At 36.2% G+C, this 20,883-nt stretch overlaps 1 protein-coding gene across 3 annotated transcripts in view; it reads right to left on the bottom strand.

Moving 5' to 3' along the window:
- The window catches only part of LOC137098846 (opsin-3-like), a 52,186-nt gene that overhangs the window by 3,530 nt on the left and 27,773 nt on the right, over window positions 1-20,883 (bottom strand). Inside the window, exons 3-4 of one of the 3 annotated variants that reach the window (XM_067475511.1) lie at window positions 12,559-12,792; window positions 9,699-10,923 (exon numbers count right to left, since the gene is read on the bottom strand). The exons of 1 other annotated variant lie outside the window; for it this stretch is intronic. In XM_067475511.1, the coding sequence (XP_067331612.1) occupies window positions 10,900-10,923; window positions 12,559-12,792 (258 nt within the window). In that variant the 3' untranslated portion in view covers window positions 9,699-10,899. Of the gene's footprint in view, window positions 1-9,698; window positions 10,924-12,558; window positions 12,793-20,883 lie in introns of those variants that run through there. One more of the 3 variants, XM_067475509.1, reaches the window with a different exon arrangement.

Genomic DNA, 20,883 nt, shown 5'->3' with positions numbered 1-20,883 from the left:
GTTAATGCAAGTAATACTAGTGATGTGTCATGAGCAAAAGATGCGGCTCTGAGAGCCGATGCTTTGTAGTGAATCAGAAGAGCCGGCTTGCATCGAGCGAGAGCCGGCTCCCAGTTTTTTTCCTTTTGCTGCTTACCTCAGTGCTCAGCCTGATCTCTGCTTAAGGCAGAACTTTGTTTTGATTGGTCAGCAATGGCATCGCAGCCAATCAGATGTGAGGATATGGGATCATACCATTATGTAAAAACAGAGAGTCGGGTGCCGAGAAGTGGAGCGGCGCTAACTGTCTGTCACATAGCGGTGAGGAGTGTGTGTACTGTTGGCGTAATTGAAACTATGAGTGACACCCAAAAGAGAAGCAGCATCTGCCTCCAGTTTAAAGATAATGGAAACAGCAAAGCAGAGTGAGTTCACTGCAAGATGAAAATTACTTTAGGAGCAGGTTCCACCACGAACCTGCATAGACATATGAGAACTGTCCATCAGTGCAGTTAGAGGAGAGAGGGCAAGCTAGCACACCATCTACAGATCCTGGTGTGTCTCATCCCAAAAAAACAGCAAGTGCAGCAGCATCTACAGGCTTCCCCACACATGCAGGTATAACCTCTCCTACTGTAACTCAAAGCAAAATAAGCCAGTTTATACCCAAAGTGATGACCCCATCCAAACAGCACAGTATTGGTGAAGAGTTGGCTAAAATGATAGCTACTGATTTCCAACCCTTTTCCATTGTGGAGGACAGAGGTTTTAAAAGTTTTGTCAAAACTTTAAATCCCACAACAACTTTAAATCCCACAATCTACCCAGTAGAAGAACATTGTCCCAAACAACAATACCTAAACTATATGACACAGAACGCGCATTATGGCAAGAAAGGGTGAAAAAAGCTCCATCAGTTTGCCTGACACCTTACTGCTGGACCTCCAAAACCACATGCTCTTTCATGGCTGTCACTTGCCATTTCACTGAAAATTACAAGATGACATCTCGCCTTCTGGACTGCTTTGAGTTCACAGACAGAGACTGCAGAAAAACCTGGCAGAGGAGCTAGTAAGAGTGTCAAGTAGAGGACAAAGTGGTGTGCTGTGTGAGCAACTGTGCTCTGTGGATTTATTTGCTGTTTTGTTGTTAATTTGTGCAATAAAATGTTTAATTAAAATATTAAACAAAAGAATGGTTTTGTAACAGAATAAATGCACAAAATTAGGCAATTATAAGGATTCTCATAAAAACACTGCACATGAAAGGGTTTTCAACAAACAAACCATGAGTTTTTGCAAAGTTATGGTAAAATAAAGGCCTATAAAAAATCCTAAATTAAGAGCCGTTCAGGAGTCGAAAGAGCCGGCTCTTCTTTGGGAGCTGAGCCAAAAGAGCCGGCTCTCTGAAAAGAGCCGAACTTCCCATCACTGAGTAATACAAATTTGACTATTCTGTGATTTTATTGCTTCTCTTGTATGACAAATGTTTGACAAACATAATGTAAATCAATTTTAAATGGAATGTTTGGAGAAGAAATGTGATGGAACCTGCGCTACAGTGCCAACAACAGACTAACCCTACTCTCACCTATTAAATAAACTGTACAGAGGTGATATTGGTATGAGAGCCACAAAACTATGCTGTAGATTTTGTCACATGGTTAACTGAAGGAGAAAAGTAATTATGTTTGTAAGTCCTCTTTTTTGTCCAAGTACACAGTTCTAATTGTAATAATAAATTGGCTTGTGTCAGAGTTTAGATCTAATGCACTATTAGTGCCATTATAGAGTGGGTAGTGAGGTGCAAAATAAATTGTTGAAGGTCGAGGTTGTGGAATGGGAGTCTAGTATACTTGTGCAAAAGTTAGTATCCCCTTATTTTGAAAAGACAAAAAGCAGTGGTGGCTGGTGCGAAAAAGTTGTTTGGGGCAGGGTGTGATGGCATACCAATACCATACCAACAATACTGCTTAGCTTAACAAAACAGACAATTAAGCACTGTCAAAGCAATAAGTAGGTTTATTAAGATAAATTCTAAAAATGAGTACACCAACAAACACATTTAGCTATTTAAAACCCCAATAACATATGAACGGAAAATGTATATATTTAAAGAACTGGATTAAGTGATAATAATCAACAGACATTTGAAGTCCTTACATTTCGCCTAATCAAACCTGTTACAACTAAGCAAACAAACAAACAAAATTTTTAATAAATCTAAAAACAAATCTACTCACTGCGATACTTGAACATATGTATGCCTCCTCACCTTCTGGTTGGCAAATCTCTGTGACTTTCTGGTTAAAGTTATTCTAAGTCACCAGTTCCATTGAAAGTATCACCATTTTATTCAATCTGTCCAGGATCCTGGTGCTTTCTTTAAAAATGTCTAATTATTTTAGGTAAAGAAGCAATTCTCAGCTTTACCTGTGGCCTTGGTGAGGTGATGAGGCTCTTTTAGTAGATTATGTATTGATCAAACCTATCCATTTGCAGCAGGGCGGGAATGAAAAATTGGTCTGTGAAGGAAGTGTTCCCTAATATGTCCCTGTCTGGTATTGCGGACAAAAAGGGTGTGATGACAACATGACTTACATCACTGATAAGTAGTATTTGTAAGTATATTTCAACAAATCATGTTTACAACCCCAGTTCCACTTTATGAAGTCATAAGATTTGAAACTAATTTCAAAGATCAGCTAACTGTTTGTTTACTGTACACAATGTGTACACCTCAGCATCCTGTTACCAGCCACAAATGGCAAAAAGAGTAAAACAAAGGTTTTTTTTCATATTATAAAACGCATATCTAGCTATTGCAAATCTTTCATTAGAAATTAAAGTACAATTTAATTTGTATGAATTGAGTATAACTTTTTTATATACACCTCTTAACCATTTGTTCCTTCTTGTTATAGGTGAATGTGCAATATGCATTATTTAGTTACTGTAGGTTTAGGGTTAAGTTTGGACCCCCTTACACTGAAACTGAAATCATAGATTAAAAACTGGACAGTGCGCATATTCCATGAATCGCAAAGTGCAAACATTTCTGTGCGCTCGTCGGTAATTTAGGCCTATTGAGAATGACACGTTTTGTCTCACTTACTATATCACAGAGTAAGTGTAGCAAAATATCTTTTAGGATAGGATTTCACTGGTTCTGTATGCGTAGGCCACAACAATAGGTGCAGCGGTAACCACCACCATTTTATGAGGAAGCAACTGTAGTTCAATGTCCACCAAGTTAGTAAACCAAGAATTAAGTTTTGATTATTTTGTTGTAACAATACCAGAGATACAATATTCTCTAGCACATGATGATGAATACCCATAAAGGAAAGTATTTTCCTTTACACATAAACACTTCACTCCACAAATACTCTATTTCATTCACCACAGAAAGTTAGAACACTTCAAAATATTTGGTTGAAGGAAAGTCGATGCTGTTTTCACTGTATAGACCGAAAGCATCAACATGTATGTCAATAAATGATTAATAGTAAACAGACCCAGATTTTTACAATTGAGAAACAAGTCTAGAACCCTCAGGATTAGGATTTCATGTAGATCTGTTTTGACAACCTCTGCAGCAGGCAGAGCTATACTTTAATTTTAGGCAAAGACATATTCATGAGACAAAGAGAAGCATTAGACCACAATTCACACCATTAGGCAGTCTTCTTTCTGAACTACTAATAAGGTGAACTCTGAGAATGCCACTCGTGAGTAAACGTAGTATACTTAGTATACTTTCTAAGTTTCACGTATACTTATAGTCTACTACATTTTCTCATGAGATGCAAAATATGATGAACCTCTTTCACAGGATCTTGTTAGAGTGGAAATGCTACAAAGCCATTGGGGGAATTTCAACTATGAACAATATTTTATCAGACACTTGGTGAGAGAAAATGTTACACTATAACAGTACATACAGTACATATTTGATACCCACATAAAGTGAAGAAGAGTAACACAAGGATTCCTTGTGTTATAAAACTGAAAATATGTTGATCTGTGATGATGATATATAGTGCCAAAACTGTGCTCATTTTAATTTCTACTATGTTATAAAGTTTTATATTATGAATTTATTTCTTTATCCGTTGTGAAATGTGGCACCTGCAGCATTTCTTCCTCACATGGCTAAAAGAAATGTAGCTCTCTCCCTTTCCGGCTCAATAATCTAAAGCATGAATACATAAAGACTTTAAAATCTTCATTTTTCATTGACTACCCATTAAAACGCAAAATACAGTTTTAGAATATTGATGTCAGTTGTTGAGTTGGTCAGCATAGTTTTTTTAATATAGAGTATTGACTGAAAATACTGGACAGACACCCACATGTTGGTGTCATAGAGGAGCTACTACCTGCATCCCGTGATCCCATGTGTGAACGTTGCGTAGCGATCTGTGTGAATGAGATCATGTTCCAGTAAAAGACAGGGGGGTGTCTCAGTAACACTACCCTGAATAAATAAAGGTTGGAATTAATTATTTTATTACAAAAACATATGCAGTAAATGTATTGGATAAATATTAATCTTGTGATTTAAATCATTTCACTCAGCCCTATTCTACGCTTGTTTAATTGTTCCATTCCAAAGACAGTTTGAAAAAAAGATTTATGAACTAATTTTAAAATTTAAACTAAATCACCATTTAAAGACTAAAATAAAACTGAACCAAATGTCTTGTTTTGATATTCTAGAAGAATGAGAAGACAGATTTACATTGCAAAAGATTTAATAATAAATAAAATAATCAAATGACTTAATAATTTAGGCCCTTGAGATATATGGTTTTAAACCAATCTGACCCTAGATACTAACTGCCTGCCTTTAAATATGTTTGAGTTAAACACCTCTTCGTAAATTGCGTGCTGCATGTCACCAAATACTGTTGCATAAACTACAAACATTTTACCAATAGCATCTATTTATCATGATTGACTGAATCTTTAAAAATATCCATCCATTATTTTTAATTGCTTATCCTGTTCAGGGTCAGAGGGGGGCTGGAGTGGGACTGTGGGAGAAAATTGGAGTACCCGGAGGAAACCCACACGAGCACAGGGAGAACATGCACTTCACAGAAAGACTCCATCTGGCAGGTAGATTTGATCTGGAGATCTTCTAACTGTGAGCAGGCAGTGCTACGCTGCCCTGTCTGTCTTTTTGTGAATATACCGTACCCTTTCTATTGAGTATTATTTGCAAAAACATCTTGTTTTATTATATAAAAAATTTGTATATACTTGAAAATTGGTTTTAAATTTTTTTAGTAAGAAACGATGAGCTTGGGACTGAACGGCTGGGGAAAGCTGAAGCATTCATAGAAAAACTTAACACATTATTGGTTTTATTTTGTTTCGGCTTCACCCTCTAAGAGCTGTCACTATTAATGTTTAGAGGGCTACACCCATACTCAGAATCTGGGGTTAAAATACGTAACAAACGTTCTATTTTGAATAGACCTTCATAGTCATTTGACCTGACATTGAACTTTGCTTGAACATTACTGTCTGTCAAATATTTGCTGTGTAGAGATGCACTTGGAGATCAAGAGACAAATGCAACAGGACATAAGTATATACAAGCTCTCTGACAGTTTGACCTTGACCTATCGGTCATCTAAGAGTGAGGGCTAGTAAGAAGATGTAAAGAAACAAGAAAAACGGAACAGCACCTCCCTGTAGTGCTGATGTACACTCCCTGCTGCCTTCAGCTGACAAAACCACACACTGAAAGATCTAGAAAGATGGATCAGAGTGAGAAGGAGGAAACAGACAAATGCTTAATGATGAGTTTGGTTAGGACACTGAGGCATCAAGAACAAGGTAAATGCAATGACGGATAAATAATTAATGTATGACACGTAGAGGGAAGAAGCAAGATGCACTTTCGAAAGTGTTTTTGAAAGACAAGGTTGGAGATAAGTCACAAAGTGTCATCTCAGTCCGGTCACATCAAATTTGCATGATACTTTCTATGATCTGGCCTAATACTGTGTGAGTAGAGATGACATCAAGAGGATTAAATGTCAAGCATTGATGCCGACATTAAGGACTTTGCCTATTTTTCAAAAGGGCTCCACATCCTCTACATCCTAAATATTTAAAAATTGTATACATAATAAAAAAACATTTTTATTATTATCTTTATTAGCAGTCCATACACATTGGCTTTGCCACAAGAGGTATCACTTTTGCCTACTGTATAGGAATCCAACTTAATGCAGAAATATAGAGTAGGCAATCTTTCATATTCACTAACCAGGCTGGAAATCCAATAGAAAAAAAAAAATAGATCATACTAATTGTGTTTTTATTTTGTGACACCAGTATACAAACCTTTACAATGTTAAACTACAGCTTGGGAAGACTTCTGTTTTCCACTTCATCACATTACATTTGATGCACGGTAGGAAGAATTAAGCCTCTTTTACAGGCATCAGCAGATAACCTGCTGCTTCATTTTGACAATTGCCTGACTTAATTTGATCCGGTAAACTCCCTGAAGTATCCTGCAAACCGTGGAATGTAATAAAAAATTGATCTGAAGGCTTTAGCTAGAAAAATGACTGTCACACAGGAACTTGTGAACAGAATGACAATCATCTAATTTTCTCTCTGTATATACTGTTCACATTCTCAACTCAGCAAAGGGCTGCACAATGTTTAGTCAATCAATGAGTCTCTAAAACTTTTAAGTCCCACATTTCAGATTTCTTGCTACTGTACATCTCATTTCCATGGTTAGAGAGCCACTGGTGTAACGCTTCCTAACAGATCAGTTGCTTGCCTCAAATATTATGATTTAATATGTTTTAATATTAAATATTATGTTGTAATATTAAGTAGTTGGCCTGACTAGTGAGATGGTTTTAATATGGTCAAATGAGCAGCTCCCTGGAAACCAAACAAAAAAACAAACATTTGGTTCCTGACAAAGCAGGAATCCACATGTATTGAGAATCATGGTTTACTTTTTTAAACTATTTCAGATTCACTGTGCTTATGTGCATAAACCAAAAACTGTCAAAGACTTCCAACATCATTGAGTACTCCCTTTGATATTTCAGTTTAATTTCATCAGACAAAATGTCACACTGCCAGCCAAAATTGACTCTGACAGTGGTTCTTGTTTTTAATATCTTTGTACCTGGTGAGGAGCCAATTTGGACTTAAAACTTTTTTCTATTTCTCAGTTAAAAATATATATTTTAATAGAGCATCCAATAGTGTAGCTTAATGCTTGGAGGCAAGCAATAAGGCCATAACACTGAGCTTAATATTGTCTTCCATGCTGTGACAGGTTTCAGAGATTAATCATAAGTTATTATTTGTTTATGAGATTTGAGCATGATGTAAAATTGACCCAAAAAAAATGTTGCACTCTTAAAGTTAAAATAGTAGTTACTAAGTTTGATTACCGACACTTATTGAACACATTAGGCTATTTCTTTTTAGTTTAATAAAAATGAACCAGGATCATTAAAAATAGAACATGGTAGTAGTGTAACAACACAGAAAATACTGCACACACATTATTATATTTAATGCCCAGGGATAAATTAGTGTGTGATGCTATTTAAATGTTTCAATTAAAAAGACGATCTTATAAAGAGAATATAAGTTGGTACAACTATAAGTCAGCCTAAAGGCTCCTAAAATCATGTCACAAAAGTACTGCGCATTGAGGTCACACTGTGAAGTTCTGAAAACTAGTTTAAAAACTGCAATAATATATATATATATATATATATATATATATATATATATATATATATATATATATTTCCTGAATATGTTTTTAGCATAAAAAACATTGTAATTACAATAATGTTAAAATTTGTTTATTGCCCCTTGGAGGTGTTCACTGTTCAGATCTGATCTTCCTGCTGAGAAAAAGGCATTACAGAAAATGCCTTGTAATTCATCCTCCTGATTCACATGAGCAAGAGAACCAGATCTGGATAGTCCCTGATTTTATCTTATTTTATTGTATTAGGTCATTGTTTGGAAATTTCCTTGTTAGCACCAAAAAATCTATTTCAATTTAAACGCAAACCAACTTCTGCCCCAAACCCCAATGAGAGAAAGCCTGCTATTGTAACGAGACCACATAAAAATACATCTTATATTTATACACAGTTTTTCTATATTTATATAATATAGAAAAAAACAACCCTGCTATTTAAGGAACAGTGGAGGAGATCACTCAGAAAATCACAGGGCTTGTCAAAATGTCAGTCATGATAAATTAATTCACAAAAGTAGTATAAAAGGAAGATACTGAAATTGTACTACCTTTCACTTTCTTTGACATGTAATTTAATTGCTTGAGTCTGTATCATTTGACAATAAGTCGTTATTTTGTTGTGGAATGATGCATCTGCAATTTGTTGACAGGTCAATTGGTCTTTTGAAAAACTGCTCTTGTTTCCTTGAGAATTACTGCTGATGTTTGCAGTAGTGTGTGTAATAATGATTAGGCTAAATGAATAATTTGGTATTTTGGAAAATGTGATTACTTTCCTTTTTGCTGAGTTACATAAAAAAAAACATTAAGTCTAATATCTGTCTACTAATCATGAAGCAACAGCCAGTTAGCATAGCTGAGACTACAGGGAGTTTTTACACTCAGTTTGATTGGTTTAAACAGACAAAATATATTGTGTTAATCTGTCAAAGTGCTCCCTTCAAACTTAATCAAGCTAGCAGATGTCCCCTGTCACCTCTTGGTTAAGCTACTGTATGTTAACCATCATGGGTGTCGCTGCATGTTCATAGCTGCATTGATTTTGAAATCTCTCGGCAAGAAAACAACAAATCCTCCAAAAAGTTGGACTGTCTATTCACTAGCCCTGAGGTGTGTTTTACTAAGAAGTAGGAAGATGTACAGAAACTGTAAATGGACGAAGTTTGAAGAGCAGCATGGTTCTCTGTCCTGTCAATGTATTTTAAAAGTTTTTGCAGTAGTTTTTAAGAGAAAGCTATGGTGTTTTTACAACAGACATAAGATGTCTGTCACAATCACTACATGTTGGCATGACAGAAAAAAATGTGTAAACTTACTCCCAATTATTGGGTTTTTCAATGCAGGTCCTTGGTGTCCACTTTAGGTCGCTTGGGTGCGATGTCCTCTGATTGTTGATGGGAGAACACACCAGCTGCTACTTGTATCTGTACAGCATTTTTAGTCTTCAACTCGCCTCAACTCACAGTTTCCATAGTAACGGGCTGGGAGGAATTGAAGACTGAAAATGACATACAGGACATCTGGTGCCCCTGTCTCCCTCTTTCATTTCTTCTCTTGCTGTCATGTCAATGTGTGAACTAAAATATCTCGAAGGTCAGTTGAGTTTGAAGTTAGTAGTTTGATTTGGAAAGGCTTGTGACCTATGAAATGCACAAGGCATGAAATGCAGGCTCTTGTACCACCTGATCAGATGGCAGCATCAGAGACAGGATGTTGTTTTGTCTAGATTTCCAGCTTTACAATAAAACAATTCTAGACTATGACTCTAAGTAACGTTCAAACTTCAGGGCAGTGTTACGCATCTAGGGCTTTGGAAATCCACTCCACTGGATTTCCACTCCACGGTATACAAAACTGTTTAGACTCCATATACATAATTATAAGGGAAACTTTTTAAAACCTTACACAGAGTTTTATACTTTGTTTAATAGGCCAGAAAAAGATTCTAAAGATTACATTGATGGGGAAAAAGGTTCATCAGCCTGCCACAGGAGAAGTGGAGGAAAATCTTATTTTGTCTCTCTATGATAAAATGTATTTGAGAAAATATCAAACACTACGTCCTGTATTGTTTTGTAGAAGAGACATTCTCTGTAGAGAGAAACTTGAGAAGGAAGTAAAAAAAATCTAATAAGAATAAAAAAAAAGAATTAAATGTCTTCAATGATAAAGCAGTCTGTCAAAGTAGTACAGTATCTGTCAACAAAGGAAAAAAATATCTGCAGTACTTTTCTTTAGATGTAAAGGATTAAGCATTATAATGGGTCCTGAATTCTTCAAATTTAATTTAAAAAGCTCATATATCTCATCTGATGACCTTTACTGAAAAGTTACTAAAAAATTTGCATGTCAGATGAAAAGTTGAATAGGCCCACATAGGGTAGGGTGATTATAGTTAATTTGGGAACTGTAAGATGCTGTGAAAGGGACACTCTTGAAAAGAAACAAAAAGTTTTAAAATGGCTGTTTTCCTAGTCTCCTTGTTATATCATTGCATTCTGTTCAAACTTCTGTCCCATATTTCCTTGTAGAGCTTCATGCACACTATCTGTGTTTTAGCAGCACTGCTGCTCAACTAAGAGTGCCAGGACAGTCTCCAACAATTGGTGCTCAATCCAATTTCTGATTATTCTTTTCTGAAATTGTTACTGTAAGCTGCAGCTGACAAGTACTGTAGACTGTAAGTATGCTTCATATAGAAGCATGCATTCTACATGTATCATGTAGAATGGTCTGTAAATACAATCTGTTGAAAGGGAAAAATGTTTGTCAACTTCTATGAGGAAATTACAAGTAGGATCTGTGGACATTTTTGCAGCTGTGATCACACACCTTGGCTACATAGTAACTTTGTTCATGTTGTCAACAGGTAACATAAATAAAAGAATTACTGTTCATAATTGTAAATAAACACAGTGAACATAGGGTGGGCATCTGTACTCTGGACTCCACTCCCTTACAGGTTGTTTGGGTGTGGTCTTTAAAGTGTGTACAGTAAACAAATTAAAACACATTTACTGTTGATCAAATTATTAGAAATTAATTTCCACAAACTAAACCTGAAGTCTTCAGGCTCCTCAGAATAATGTCAACTCAAGTCCACCACAGGTTATGGTGTAGGGCCCAGGGGCAGTTGGTAATCCACCATCAGTAAGCAATAAATATAAAGTACTGAAAAAGAGGAAATGTTGTAATAGTTATTTGGAGTTACTGACATATTAATTAAAATATATTATGCCAGAGAAAGTTTACAGACTCAACTGTGTAAATTATCCAGTGGGAAATATAATAATTGTTTAAAGCTCTATAGTGAAGCAAGTGATTTCAACACAAGTCACAGCCTATGAAAACACCAGAAAATGAAGGAATTATCCCTTAAATAATACCTGCCCTTTGAGTGTATTCTTTTGCAGCAGTATTCCTAGTGGTTAGCCAGTGTGCCTCATTAAATCTGATTTAAATTCACAGACGACCTTTACTAGAAATAGCCTTATCTAATTTTTAAGGAGGATGATCTCTGGTCCATTTCAAACATTGTTTTGGAATCCAAGCTCTGTCTTGGCTGGAATTGAAATTTCTAAATGAAAAGGCTACAACTAAATGATTCAACAAAAACAAGCTTGCATCATTCAAAATAATACAAACAAGTGGGAGTTACATGATAAAAATATGCTACTTTTGAAGTCTATTGGGATTAATTATTTGTGTCCAAAGGCTTTGTGTGTCCCCTCTAAAGCCATAATCAAGAGTGCTTCTCCACATTCTAGCAACTAGAGGCAAAAGATGAAACATGCCTAATGTTAAAGTTCATTTCCTGCCCCTTGCTGTCTTTTGCCTTTTTTTTTCCTGGATCACTGGCCATCTAGTTAGAAATGCATGAATGATACCTGCACAATCTAGCAATCTAGTTTAGTAGTTGATAGTCAAACTCTTTTCCTACTACTTGTGACGATACAGTGATGTTTGCAGTATTTCTTCTCCTGCATTTGCATGTAGGGGGATGCAAACTTAACCCTAAACATTAAAAAAATATGTATGCACATTTATCCACTACAGTTGTTCTTTTAACATATGATATAACAAAAATGGTTAAGGAGTGTATAATAAATTATAGTAAAATATTGAAAATAATAGTTTCAAGGTTCACAGCCCCGAAATAAATACATTAAAAACAAGCTTTAATTTCTGATAAAGAAACATTTGTAATAAATAATTTAATATTATGTTGAGCAAAAAACCCTTGATAAATAAAAAAGTGGGCCAAGGTTAATTGAGACCTACTGTGAGTTTAATTATCAACACCTCAGACAGAGTGCCTCCATGACATTGCAATTACCCAGTCTTGTTTGACAAGCAATCAATAAGTACCATGAACTGGTTAGAAGGAAATGAAAGGCTTAGGTTAGCCAATTACGAAACATATTAGATTTGTTCAACATAGCCTGAGAAATGGAAACCTGAGGAAGATTAGACGATGATTAAGGCAATGACTTCTCTCTCCTTACTGAATTAATTCATTAGATGGTAGAATGTTAAGTATGTATTGTCCCTGTGCAGATGGAGGTATATAGATAAAGACATTTAATATACAGCTTCTTTATCCACAAACAAGTTTAGATTATTCAATGTCAACAAAGCACTGGAATAACCCTTTTTATGAATATAAAACACTGACTAATTTCCATTATATCAAACCACCTTGAAAACAAATCAAGATTATTGGCCTCAGTAAGCTTGATGCCCTCTACCTGCTGCTTTGTGACAGCGAAAGATAAAAGGCACTGACCCCAGCTACAGCCCTTTTACCTGTTTATTCATGAAGACATAGATGACTGGGTTGATGACTGTGCTAGTCTTGGCCAGGACTGAGGGAATAATGCTCGCTTCAGGCGTAACCAGGCCTGGGGGTCCAAAGGCGGCCAATAGGGCCATAATCCCATATGGCAGCCAGCATAAGAGGTAGCAAATGACCATAATCACCACCATGAATAAGACGCGCTGCTCACGTTTCCTGCTCATTGATGCATTGATCCCACTCACCTAAAGGAGAAAAGAAAAATAGCAGACTTAGTGGCGAGGAGAGGAGAAGAGCATGGGAAATAAAATAAAGAAGTAACATAACAGAGTGTGGGTCAGGAGATCAAAAGGTGTTTGAAGAGATGGAGAGAGCAGGAAACAGACCTACGTGAAGCAAGAGAAACACATCAGTGTTACCACTATAAGCATTGCAATGCTGATAAAATGTTATTTTATTAATATTCACAGCACAATGTACAGTAATCCCTGGATCTTTCTGCATTGTGCTTCCTCTAAAGCGCTGAAAAAAATGTTAATGTTCTAGCCTCCTGGTCTTGGTCTCATCTAAAAATTCTTTGTTTCTAACATTATATTCCTTCGTCATGACTTTTACATTACAACACAGAGCGACTATCAGTGCACCACCCAATTGTACTTTGTAGGAGAAGAAGAATACAACCATTGTCCTAAAATTATAACTGTAAACACTGTAGGCTCCCCTGTCATGGAGCAGAGTGAGTTCAGAGGATATATATGTATATATAGAACAAAATTCAGATCTAGACGTGGCAGTACAAATTTTGCCGTGGTTTTAGCATTTGACTATGAACTCAATCATACACTACGTGATGAGGCATTCTTTTCATTTTTTTATGTTCCGCCAGTCATGTAGGTGTGTGTTTAACATACTAATTGTAATGTTAATATGTTTTTGAAGTCTGGAGAAGTTTTAAGTAGCGGAATTTTGCTCCCCAGGTTTCACTTGCTTAATAAACCACTGTGGTACGTGTTTACTTTTCATGGTACTAATATTGAAGCTGGTCATTCTGCTCTTCAAAATGCCAGAAGATTGACAGGAGAAATTATAGAAAAGTGAAATTATAACACCCATTACATTCTCTATTGTGGTTAAGAGAAATAGCCAACCTTTCCTGTATGTTACAACTAGATATATAGACTAAATTATATAATTCATGGCTGTAATGACTTTTACAGTAAATGCAGTGCTTAAATCTGTGCCAACATAGGTCTTATGTCTTTTTCCGGTACGTGCTCAGTTTCCTCAAAGCCATGCTTACAGAATATAGTTCATTAAACCTTTTTAGAGATACTCTTGCCATAAGAGTAGATGAGATTTTACCGTATATTGATCCACTGTAAATAATAATTTTTTCAAGTTCAGATATGGTAAACACTGAGATTGAATTTAGATGTCTCAGTATAAACAAAATACCTTTTTTAATCAGCTATCTAAATTATAGCTTGTTTATTATACCTTGTTCATGGTTGCATTTATGTACTTGATCTAAAATTCTTTCTGCATAAGGTGGTACTGTACTTCAAGAGCTTTATCAAGGTTGCCAGGGCTAAAACTAGTGAGTTATGAGTCCTTTGAAAAATCGGAAGTACATTGACTCATCTGTGTTTTTCCCATTCAGTTAACCACATTGCTACTTTAAATTATCCTTTCAAGTTACCTTAAAAAACTTGACATTTCCTAAACTGTATCTACACCACATTTAGTGGCTAAACCATAGCTACTTTAAATAACCTTGCATGTTTAATATTATACGATATAATTTTATTATTAGTTTTTACTCAGATTGGTAATGCACCACTTTTCCCTATTAAAACACATCACATAACAATCATAAAACAAACATACAAAGAAAAAACAAGTTCACACTGACATTGATCACATGTAGCAGAACAGCTAACACATCTTATATAATCACTCCCTGATTAATTTTAATAATATTAATATTGATTAAGTAGAAATATAGACTCATGTACAATTGAGTATTGCTTGGTGTAAGTGCATTCTTATGAGAGAGGTGTTTTTATATTTTATATAGAGAGAGAGACAGAGAGAGACAGTCTGGATCCTCTATTAAAGGGGTAGGATAGTAAAGAAGGCAGAGGAATGAATGTTTAGGTCAAACTTAAAAAATCCTAATCTAAATACAACCAAATTCAATGATAGATATTTGAAACAGGAACAATACTATCCATATACCCATCTATTCATTAAAGCCAGCAACAAGTTAGGTTAGAACCACAAATGGTGGAAATAGCTACCGTAACAGCACTATTCAAAAGGTAACACTACAATACCACCATCAAGAAAACTCAGTTATAACGGTTATAAGCATTTTTATTGTTCAAATTGGAATATAAAAGCAACAATTTATTAGGAAGGGTTTTGTGCTGCACTCTTTCTTAGCCCGAGGCAGTGACTTCATGAAGTCACAGCTGGGAAAAAAAATCAATTCAATTCAACTTTATTTATATACTACCAATTCAAATCAAAGTCATCTCAAGGCACTTCACAAAATAGTCAGGACTATAAAAATGTATAGAGAAAACTCAACAAATCCTATTGAGCAAGCCCTAGGTAACAGTGGAGAGGAAAAACTCTCTTTTAACAGAAGAAACCTCCAGCAGAACCAGGCTCAGGGTGGGCGGCCATCTGCCTTGACCAATTGGGATGAGTGGAAACTGGGGGTAAAGAACAGAAAAGGGCAACAAAAAGCAACAACACAAAATCGGGCAGGTTGGTAGGACCAGTGGCTGTGCACTGGAAAATGCACAGCTGCAGGGGACATCTGCAGAAAGGGACAGAGAGAGGGAGACAGAGAGGGAAAAAGACAACTGTGGGTGAAAGTTGATGTCATATAGTGGTGACAAATGTAGGGGGAGAGGAGAGAGGGACAAGAGGAGGAAAGGAGAAAAGTGCATCGGGGGGTTGGTCCCGCAGCAGTCTAAGCCTAAAGCAGCATGACTACGACTAACTATAAGCTCTATCAAAGAGGAAGGTTTTAAGCTTAGACTTAAAAGTAGATAGGGTGTCTGCTTCCTGAATCTAAACTGGGAGCTGGGTTCCACAGGAGAGGAGCTTGATAGCTAAAAGCTCTACCTCCCATTCTACCGTTTATGGAAAGCGAATAGAGAGAAGCTAGTGAAAGCAAAACATCATCTCTCTTGCTAATTCCAGTCAGAACTCTTGCTACAGCAAATTTTGATTAATTGCAAGCTTTTTAGGGAGTAACTGAGGCATCCTGAAAGTAGGGAATTACAGTAGTCCAACCTAATAGCAACAAATGGACTAGCTTTTCGCCATGACTTTGAGACAGGATGCTCCTAATTTTGGCAATGTTCCCATAGGTGGAAGAAGGCTGTGATAGAGAGTTGTTTTGTATGTGAGGTAAAGGAGAAATCCTGTTCCAAAATAACTAATAACTCCAAGGTTCCTTGCAGTAGTACTGTAAAGTAAAAAGTACTAACACAGCCTTGTGGAACTCCATAGCTAACCTTTTGTGTGCATGGGGGATTCATCATGAACATGAACACATTGGCATCTATGAGAGAGACATATTTAGACCAACGTACTGCAGTTCCTTTAATCCACATTTCATGTTCCAGTCTCTGTAATAAAATGTTGGTATCAAATGCAACTCTAAGATCTAACAGAACAAGTATAGAGACTAGCCCAGTATCTGAATCCAAGTGAAGATTGTTGGTGACTTTTACCAGTGCTGTTCCTGTACTATGATGAACTCTACATCCTGACTGAAAGTCTTCAAATGAATCATTCTGTGGCAGATGGTGGCAAAAGTACTTTTTCAAGGATTTTAGAAACAAAGGGGAGATTGGATATTGCTCTGTAACTGGCTAAAATACCTGGTTAAAGACAGGGTTTTTAAGTAGTGTTTACATAATATTATTGTGTCTATTAGGGGTAAAGCTTTCTTGAGCAATCTAGTTGGAATAGGGTCTAGCAGACAGGTTGTTAGTTTAGATGAGGTAACAGTGAAGTTAGCTCAGCGAGATCTATTGGTAAAAAGCAGTCTAAGAGGGATTTGGGCCTTATTGATGATTCTAGCACTGTTACATGAAGATCTATCTGTAATATTTGTGGAAGGAATCTGGTAAATTCTTTGTCTAATAGCTACAATTTTATTCAAAAAGAAAGTCTTGAAGTCATTGCTTGTTCTCAACAGAACTATGGCTCTTAGTCAGCCTGGCTACAATGCTAAACAGAAACCAGGGGTTGTTCTTATTGTCCTCTATTAGTTATGAATAATATGCTGGTCTGGTGCTACAAAGGACTTTTTTGTACATTCTTATACTTTTTTTCCAGGCTAAATGGGATTCCTCTAAATTAGTGGAACACCACTTCCTTTCTAACTTTTGTGTTGCCTGCTTCAAGTTGCAAGTTAGTCAACTATACCTTGGAGATCACCTCTTCTGGTTTAATGCCTTCTTTTTCAGAAGGGTAGCAGTATCGAATATTGTATGTATTGAGGCTGTAGAATTATCAACAAGATAATCAACTTGTACAGGAGTAAAGTTAAGGTGGCTGCTCTCCATTATATTGACACATGGTGAAGCAAATGATGAAAAAATTATTTCCTTAAATTTGTTCACAGAGTTTTGCTTAAGCAAAGTGTGTTAAGCAGTGAGCTCTCGAGCCTTTATGCTGAATGGGGGATGTCCAGCTGCATATTTACTTCTAAAAGTAATCATGTAAAAAAAAAAAAAAAAAAAAAAAAAATTCCCCAAAAGTCAAGCTATTCTATTAAGAGGCAACATCTGGAAACAGTGCAAGATTATCTACTAAATCCTTTGTAATTCAGAACCCATTTTAGGTACACTTATTACACAAACACGCCTTCTTTAGGCCTTCTGAAATGATGGCTAACAGTATCTGGTCAGCTGTTATGTCTATGACAGTTTGTAGCTGTGTTCTCAGGAACTGATTTGGTTAATAGCAGTTTTGGTTTTGTATGTTTTGTGTAACACTACAAAAAAAATATAACCTAAGCTGTAATACAAAAAATAAAACCATAGATATTGGCAAGTTCATGAACATACTCCATCACATATGATACACATGGACATGGACAGAAACGGGCTAAACAGGCACGTTTACCTCCACTCAATGCACTCATACACACTGACAAAGTCCTTCACTCCACCAACTTCAGCATTCTTCATGTGTTTCTCTGCCTGATGGCCACATGTCAGCTGCTGTCACTGGCTTTCATTGCCAAGGAGAAATACACTGACAGGAAGCCAGTTTTAAAAAAAGTGCCCCCACAGTGAGGTTTTTTTTTTTCTTAAGGGAATGGGGAGGTGAAGTGAAGAACTTTGCACATACTGTAGCTGCACACATACAAGTAAAACACTTAATGACTAAGTCATGTTTTTCTGCTTATAGAAAAATGTATGGGAACAGTGTTATGACTCTCATTACAGTTAATCATGCAGAAAATATTCTTTGCTCTTTTTCCCTGTTGCTGTGAGTGTTTAAGTGTTTATGAAGGTTCGAATTATACCACTGACACATGTTTATGCACAACATAGAGATTTTCAAAATATGGTATTTGTGATTTTCTTTTGTTACTTTTAACAGTTCACGTTATACCAAACCATGGTGTAAACTCTTACAGTGCTGTTAGTCACTCCAGAACTTTCATCTATATACACATTAATATAGCACTCAGCTCTAGCAGACAGACACAGTGTATTATTATCACAATATGAATAAATGTGTTTCTGTTGTGACAGCCTAATCCACCCAAGCCAGTAATAGACAGCCTATTTTTCTTTATCCCCAAGAGGTTTCCACAGCTCTGCAAATGGGTATTCATGTATTCATTTTTCAAATTTCTTTAGTTCTTCAAATTCTGAAGTTTTAGGCAAAACATTTCATAATTTGTCAGGAACTACTGGTTTAGCAATTTGGATGGGAGCATCTTGTTTTTGGCCAACTGGCATTTTATCAGCTAAAGCAACCTAGATAATTAAGCTAAGGTTAGGGTCCATGAATTATTCTGTAGGTGTCGGATTTTTGTCTTTGCGCCTGCAACAGCCATGGCCAGAGGCATTATTTTTGAGCTGTGCATCCATCTGTCCTATTCTTGTAAATATGATATTTTAGGAATGCCTTGAGCAGATTTCTTCACATTTTGCATAGGATTTCACAAGGATAAACTGATTACATTTTAGTGGTTAAAGTTCAATGTCATTATGACCACACATCTGTTCCATACTTGTAGAAGTTGCTGGTGTTTCCCTATTCTCAACAAAGACAAGGCCACTAAGGTTAACGTGAACTGAGGCAGTGGTATTCATGACTGTCTTCCTTATACATTTGCTGTTGTTTCTTCCGTTACACAATGCCTCAAAATACACTACTCACAAAAACTTCTGGATATTTGACTCGTGGGTGAAATTTTAGCTAAATTGCACTGTAGGCTTTTACAGCTTAACTTAATTTGAACTTCTCTAAACTTTTGAATGCACATGTCCAACTGTTTCAGTACTTATTGCATAACATGCTATTCTCTAGAAAGCTTATTAATTGCAAAGGTCAAGTGATTTATGAATCATGTCTGATCCATGAATTGACCCTAAATGCTCTGTTTCAATAAAAATGTGTATGTAAACAGTGCTCTCTCATCATGCTGTTCACATTTTGACATCATGAGACCAAGACGACACCTAACAATTGCCAGGTTATGGAGAGACTGGCATTTTTTTGTTGTAGTACACCCACCACTGTTGTTAGCTTTTGTTTCAATACATTGTTTCAGATAAAGGAATAACCATTGCACCCTTCTAATTAAATGATATAATATCACTGTAGCATGAACATTTTACATTTTCAATTAATTTTACCCAGAAGTTGAATATACCTAACTTTTTGTGAGTAGTTCCACTTGCTGGGTTATGATTGGACAATTACTGTTTAGGGTAAAGGTCTTAATAAAACCAATGCCAAGTGAATCACACTGAAGCCACTGGGGCTAACTAAACCCATTTAGATTCCCTCTGACATCAAATAATGACTCGGGAGGACAACAGCAGGATAAAAAGTTCCAACAAAATCTTCAGCAGATGATTAGATTTTCTCTTAGGAAGGATAAACGCTTATAAGGTACATACACTTTACACTTTAGATTAAGTCCAATGTTTATATAAATTGGTCAGAAAATTTAAAATTACTTCCAGTTTGATATTGTTCTTAACCTGTATACTTTTTTACGTTGTCAGCTTTAAAGAACAGGTAACTAATAGTCTCAATCTTGGCTCTCATTAAAAAAGTGAAGTGGCAGAGATTACAGTCAAATTGAAGAAAGTGGAGAGCAAGTGCAGAGTGATTGCAATCAAAGCTGTAGTGACTGTTGAAAGGAGCCTGCTTACTAATTGACCGGCCTTACAGAGAAACTGCTTCATATGCTAAACAGCAATCCCCATAGCTGCATAATGAATGTGTTGTGGCAGTGTGACGGCACAAATCTGTTCCAGTCTTTTGTCAAAATTTTGAAGACTACAAGCTTGGTAATACGCATCAAAATAACAGCAGGTCATGATGGACAACATGATGCTGCACTAAACAGGAAGTCAAGTGAGAGCAGCAGCCTCTTTTTTTTGAGATCAGCATTATGACAGTTGGAAATAGAGTTGTAGATTATGGGCAGCAGTCCAGTATGGCGCTGATTTTAACAGAGTGTAGCTAGATGGGTGAGAAATTATTTGTCAGAAACTGTTTGATGGGAAATGTTTTGTCAAGAGGGAACATCTTCACAGCTTTCACTGACTTAATTGGATATCCGATAACTAATTTTCCTCTGCAACGACAGAAGGAGCATTGTCTCCTCTTGAATGCCTGGCAGGCTGTCATTTGTTTAGACAGATCATCTGGCTGGTGTGCTGCAATGTTAATATTAGTTTTGTTCTCGAGTAAAGGAAATTACTAGGAAAAAGAATAGAAATTAAGGTTTCTGTACATCTGTCTTTATGCTTTCATCACACTGTATGTGTCTGTGCATGCTTTTACTCTATGTCTATGTTTTTAGTTTGTTTGTCTTGTTTTTGTCATACACACAATAAATGAATAAATCCCCAGTCCCTAGTAAAAAAATAAAAAAAGAACCTTGGTCGTATACGCTATGAACAGCCGTGTTTTCCTGACAAGTGACCTTTTGTGACTGTGAATAACCCAAAATGCCCAAATGTAGCTCAAACTGACACAACCAAAGAGAATTAGAATCCAACACAGCAGACCTTATCCACTCTTAAGCTTTAAAGCATATTTTAACAAAAGCT

The sequence above is a fragment of the Channa argus genome, chromosome 14 (genome assembly GCF_033026475.1).
Source record: "Channa argus isolate prfri chromosome 14, Channa argus male v1.0, whole genome shotgun sequence".
NCBI classification, from domain to species: Eukaryota; Metazoa; Chordata; class Actinopteri; order Anabantiformes; family Channidae; genus Channa; species Channa argus.
Note: the sequence above shows the minus strand (reverse complement) of the source record. Positions and strands in the feature narration are given on the sequence as shown.